The 6619-nt window shown below is 35.3% G+C and overlaps 1 protein-coding gene across 1 annotated transcript; it reads left to right on the forward strand.

Moving 5' to 3' along the window:
- The first annotated feature begins 226 nt into the window (after positions 1-226).
- LOC107948238 (ribosome-binding factor PSRP1, chloroplastic) lies at positions 227-2597 on the forward strand. The gene is given in 6 exon segments (XM_016882718.2): positions 227-645; positions 990-1089; positions 1092-1132; positions 1221-1508; positions 2036-2144; positions 2232-2597. Coding segments are annotated over 6 exon segments (969 nt in total). The 5' UTR covers positions 227-345; the 3' UTR covers positions 2363-2597.
- The last annotated feature ends 4022 nt before the right edge of the window (positions 2598-6619 follow it).

Raw genomic sequence — 6619 nt, forward strand, 5'->3', positions numbered from 1 at the left:
CAAGTGCAAAAGGATGACATGAATCAATCTGAAAATTTGAGCTATTTATTTATAAAAACAAATCAACTTTCAAATGTATATTTACAGACACGAATCCTGCAACTTATGTAATACTTTTTAAATATTAAAAAAGATGAAAATTTAAAAAATATATATGTGATATTATTTTTGTGAATTTTGTTGATTACACCTTATAAATATCTAGTCCATGCCATCTCACGTGTCCTTATCCATAAGCCAGACGGCATAATTCCCCCCTCCCCCCTTGTATTTGCCTAATGCCAGATTCTTGTATTTTCTTCCATTTTCATTCAATCCATCCAAAACCCTGCTCTCCTTGTCGAAATGGCGACGACTCTGTTAGCTTCCTCTCAAACAAGCTTCCACCACCCACTCTCTGTCTCTGACTCATCATTTTCAAGTCCTTCATCCTCTTCTTCATCGGTCTCTATGTTCACTCTCACAAAACCTCGAATCCCTTCATTACCTTCTTACAAATCCAGCTTCTTCAACCCAATTGGGAACTATTTCAAGTGCGTTGAGATGGAACCAAGAAAAATCAGGAACTCTTCACTAACAGTTCGAATGTCATGGGACGGTCCACTCGCTTCCGTCAAATTAATCATACAAGGGAAAAGTCTCGAAGTAAATTTACTCTTACTAATCATTTACTTTATTTTTTTTAAAAAAGAAGCTTTTTTACTCAACAATGAGATTTCTCTCTTCCTAGTTTAAGTTGTAGCCCTTCATTGTTTTACTGATGATGCGTCTTTTTCCTATTGGAAGCCCAAGTTTTTTTACTTGAAGCATGTGAAAGACCATCTACATCATAATGATTAATGAAGCACTTAGTTTGGCATCTATATTTGCTTTGGGTTTTGATTTAATTGATTTTTATTATAAGGCCCATGTAGAAATTGTACTTCAATGATGGGAAAGTTTAGAGAAGGTTTTTTCTGCTGTAATAAACTTGTTTTCATCGGATACAGTTAACAGATACAGTTAAGCAGCATGTTGAGGAGAAGGTTGGTAAGGCAGTTCAGAAACATAGCCATCTGGTGAGAGAAGTTGATGTTAGGTTGTCTGTTCGTGGGGAGAACTTGGGAAAGGTCCCAGGATTCGAAGATGTGAGGTACTTTCCCAATCCTGATATTTGATGTTTGCATTTTGAATTTTAGACACTTAGCTTACTTTTTGCTCTGATGGGTTTTTGTTTGAAGGTGACTTTGTTTACAAAGAAGCATGGAGTAGTTCGAGCAGAAGAAGATGCTGAGACAGTATATGGGAGTATAGATTTGGTGTCCTCAATTCTACAAAGAAAGTTAAGGAAGATTAAGGAGAAAGAATCAGATCGTGGCCGCCACATGAAAGGCTTCAGTAGATCAAAAGTTAGAGAACCGGTGGCGGTAGTAGTAGATGATGATGCAGAGGCCGTTCCCGAGCAGGTAGTAGCAGATGATGATGTAGCAGCGGTTCCCGAACAGGAGGATGATAGCTTTATAGATGAGGTTTATTTCATCAACTTTTAACCTATTGATCTGTTTATGGAATTAGTTTTCTTGCAGATATTTTTCATATATTCTACTTAGATGCTTGGCTGCAAGTCATTATATTAAGGGGCTTTTAAAACTTTATTCTACTTAGATGCTCGGCTGCATGACATTATATTAAGGGGCTTTTAAAACTTTTCTTCTTTTGAGTTCATCGACTGGCATTTATGGTTTTCGTTTCCTAATTGGGTATGCAACTTTTATTCAATCTGGGATAGAGGAAAAAGAAAACAACAGGAAATAATTTGCGGGTGTTATTGTTTATTTTGATATCTTTTGTTAGTTTTGCAAAAGGTGTCGTTGTAACTTGTATGATGGTTATTAGTAGAAATTCTGAATGAGTTTTTGTCCATATTTTCTTGCTTTAATTTGCGTCGAGAAAGATGATCAAACAAATTGATACAGCCCCTTCAAAATTGATGCTGGCACTTGTTTTCTTTTTCCTTTTCCTCTCCATTAACGCACCTGCATTACAAATGTTTCAGATTGTTCGGACAAAATACTTTGAGATGCCACCACTGACTGTCTCTGAAGCAGTTGAACAGCTGGAAAATGTTGATCATGACTTCTATGGTTTCCGTAATGAAGAAACTGGTATGAAGTTTTCCAAGCCCTCGTTCATTTCTTTAGCCTTAACTGTTATGAGCTAATGAAAAGTATTATATTATGTGCTCGGCACAGGTGAGATTAATATTATATACAAAAGGAAAGCTGGAGGGTACGGACTCATTATACCTAAAGGAAATGGTAAAGCTGAGAAATTAGAGCCGCTGGTGGTCGAATCTGCAAAAGAACACTCTTATGTGGAATAGGTTGTCTGAGATTGTGAGATAGAAAGTTGCAAGCTGTTCCGTTCATCTGTAGATTTTCATGGCAACACTATAGATGAAGGTCTAGGCATGTAGAGAGACATAGTACAAGGTTTAAGATTAAGCGAAGATGATCATGTGGGGTTTAAAAATATCATTGCCTGAAGTATGGGGGATACATGAATAATGATATTTGTACAATCACCATGCAATCTATATAACATCTCTTACATCTTAATTTGCTCGAATTTTTTTCTCAGTTTGATAAATTGGATATCGTTATGCCTTCTGCCTGTGCATTTGCTCGACTTGTGCAGATTGTGAGGGTACCTTTGATTTTGTTACGCTGTAACGTTTTCAGGTTGCCTTTCAGTACAGGTGAAGCATAAAGTGAAGTAGTTTTCAAGCTTATGGTCGAGTTTCATCTAATTACAAAGGAGATGGACTTCTTCTTAAAATGAAGAAGATCGATGATTGGGGTCGCACTGCCATATTTATGCAAGATGCGAACTCAGCATTGGCCTTGTACATGGAGTGAGGCAACTGTTCTGGTAAGAATTGTCGGCTTTTTGAGGAATGGGAAGATTATGGATGGGAGACTTACGCAAGAGTGAACCTTAAAAAAATTTTAAGCGGGGAAAATTGAATTATAAATTTTTGAGAGGTTAAAATATAATTTTATCATATGATAATTTATGATTTCATCATTTTTAAAAGAACAAAATAGATTTTTTTTTATTTTTAAAGGGTTAAAAGTGTAATTTTATTATATATTAATTTATAATTTTATCATTTTTAAGGATTGAATCGCAATATTTTCATTTTAGGAGACTAGGTGTCTGCTTGTCCATTAGATTCGACTATAAGTTAAAGGACTATTTGGAGGGGCAAACTATTGGATTTTGTTTAGCATACATTGATCAAAGTCATGTATATTGATGTTAATTATACAGATATAAGTCTAAAGACTTTTTGAAGTATCGAGACTTTTAAAGACAATGCCATAGGCTTTTTGAGAACAACATGCTATTGATACTTCTCTAGTATTGAGTCTCAATACCTCAATTCTTCTAATAGCTATTTTTTAGTCAATAGAAACTTGACCCCGCAGACTAAATTTAATGCACAAAATCAATGCTTTCAATGGCTCAAAATGTCTTCCAATAAAATCAATGCTTTCAATGGCTCCAAATGTCTTCCAAGTGATTAAAATGTATTAATACAAGTCAAAAACACTTGAGGGCTTAAGGGAGACATATCCAAACATTGGAATCAAGAGAACTCACTTCAAAAATATTCTTTTTCTCATATTCTCTCATACGTACTTTCTTTGGTGCTTATTGTAATATCTTTTATTATTCTTATTTTCACTTTTTCACTTTGTAAGATTGTTATTATTTATAAACACCCTTTTAAGCGATCTTAATTGTTTACACATTTCTCTTTGTATTAAAAGGTTTACTTAAGGTTTTTTAGTAGAAAACCTTAAGGGGATTATAAAGGGTTTCTACTTGACCCACCAAAGTCGGAAGGTTTTATTTTAACCACTAAAATTATGGGGAAAGTTCTATCTTAGCTTTTATAAAAAAAAAAAAGGAATGGTAAATGTTATAACTTAGCCTTGAAAGGTATCAATTCTATATAGTGAATTAGGAAAATTATTGGTTGAGGTATACCAAGATATTGGAGTTGGACAATTGAGGTTGAATCATTATAAATTGATTGTGCAAGTTTCTCTCCCTTTTTCATTTTATTTTAGAGAAGTTTTGTAAAGTTTTTAAAATACAAATTCACCCCTCATGTGTATTTTGGATCAAGCAATTAATATCTGATCTAGTTCTCTAACAAAGGTTTCATCCTTAAAAGAGGTGCAAAAAATACCAAGTTCAAAGATGGCACAAGATTTCGACTTAATTAGCTTGGGTGAATGCCAATCCATTGTGAGACTACCCTACTTCAATGGAGGGAGTTATACTTATTGAAAGATAATGATTAAACTTTTCATTCAAGAAAATGATTTTCATGTGTAGAGGATTATCTCTAATGATGATTTAGAGGTGCCCAAGGATGAAGATGAATGGGAAGAAGATGACAAGAATAAGGCTCAACTTAGTACCAATGCCATGCACACACTTTTTTTCTTTTTTGAACTAAGGCCTAATTAGTATAATATAGTATCCCAGTGTCAAAGTGTTAAGAAACTTTGGGTCAAACTTGCCACCACTTATGAAGGAGCAAGACAAATCAAGGAATCCAGGATTATCTCAAATGGTGATTTAGAGGTTCCCAAGGATGAAGATGAGTGGGAAGAAGATGACAAGAATAAGTGTAACACCCCTAACCCGTATTCTTTGCTAGAATATGGTTACGAGGTATTACCAATCATCACAACATAAAACATACATTTCAAAACTCAGTAATATTCATTATCAAATAACATTCATTCACATACACAATGTCCCTTAATTAGGTCTATGAGACCTTAAAATATGCATAGAAGTGATTCGGGACTAAATTGGCAACATTTGCAAAGTTTGAGAAACTTAGAAAAAATTTTCAACATTTAAGGGTCACACACCCGTGTTAACAGGCCGTGTGCCTCACACGGCTACCAGACATGCCCGTGTCACAGGCCGTGTGAAAACAGGGCATACATTCTAACTTGCACCACACGGCTGAGGACAAGCCCATGTGCCAGGTCGTGTGAAAATTAGAGAGATCACTAACTTGACCACACGGTCGATCACACGCCCGCGTGTCAAACCTAGGTACCTTTTGAAATGGCCACACAGGCCCATGTGCCAAGGCTACGTGTCACACACGACTAATAAACACGCCCGTGTGTCTAGGCCGTGTCAAAACTGTAGGGTATACTGACCTAATTCGAAAGGGTACCCCAGGAGACACATGGCCGTGTAACATGATCGTGTGTCGCACACGACTGAGACCCACGCCCATGTCTCTGCCCATGTGGACAAAAATAGGCTATTTGCAAAGCCAATTTGCCACCCTCATCTCATACGCACCTAACCATCAAATGGTATCAATTCAACATATAAATAGGCAGCCAAAACATGCCATTTCACACACATATCATATCATCTATCATCAATCAATTCAACTACTAAATTCCATATTCAAAACATACCAAATCAATATGCCACAATCATCAATCTCACATAACTCTTAAATGAATTTTCTCACCTTTTTATCAACCAAATCATGCTTCTCAATATATCAATTCATTATCTATAAATCATAACAAAATATACCATTTCTCAAGCATTAATATACCAACTAATAACTAACGAAAAGAGCATCCATACAACAATTCCAAACAAGCCAACACTTAGGACATTATAAACATCACATATATCATTTATACAACATATAATTCAAACCAAATTAGATGACCATATTCCAACATTGACAAGCCAAATCTCATGGCTATAATCATATCTCAAAACAAACCAAGATGACACTAGCCTATACATGCCATATACCATATATACAAAGTTCCAAAAGTACCAATAAGTAGCCGTTAGTGTGATGATGGTTCCCGATGATCCCTGATGTTCGAGCTAGCTTTGATAATCTATAAAACATGGAAAGAACACACAAAGTAAGCTTTAAAAGCTTAGTAAGCCATATACAAATAAAGCTATCATATAAACCTTTGCATATCAATTCAAATATGCTAAACATAGCTAATCAGATTTAAAATTTACAAACCTTTCTCATTGAACTTATATTCAATGTTTTAATCAGATCCATCAATTACTTTCCCTTTTCAATGCTCATATAAATTTCGTACGTACCTGAATCATTTAGTTCATTCACATATTCTTTCTCGACTTGACTTTGCCTGTTGAACCGTTCAAAATCGTTAAGGGTACTCGATAGTCACATATAGCTCCTGCAATGCCATATCCCAGATATGGTCTTACATGTTATCACATATCGATGCCATTGTCCCAGACAGGGTCCTACACGAAATCGATTAACAATGCCAATGTCCCAAACATGATATTACACGTAATCTCAATACAATGCCAATGTCCTAGACATGGTCTTACATGTAATCACAACTCGATAACTTAATGTCATGACATTCGTATCCTATACTATTCCTAAGGGTCGTACTGGACTTTCGAATGTTGAAACTTTGTCGATTCTTGCTCGTAATTACCCGTTCAACATTCATAACAATTCAATGAAATTAAACACATATAATTAAATTTAAAGACATTTATTTGCATA

The sequence above is a fragment of the Gossypium hirsutum genome, chromosome A08, assembly GCF_007990345.1.
Source record: "Gossypium hirsutum isolate 1008001.06 chromosome A08, Gossypium_hirsutum_v2.1, whole genome shotgun sequence".
NCBI classification, from domain to species: domain Eukaryota; kingdom Viridiplantae; phylum Streptophyta; class Magnoliopsida; order Malvales; family Malvaceae; genus Gossypium; species Gossypium hirsutum.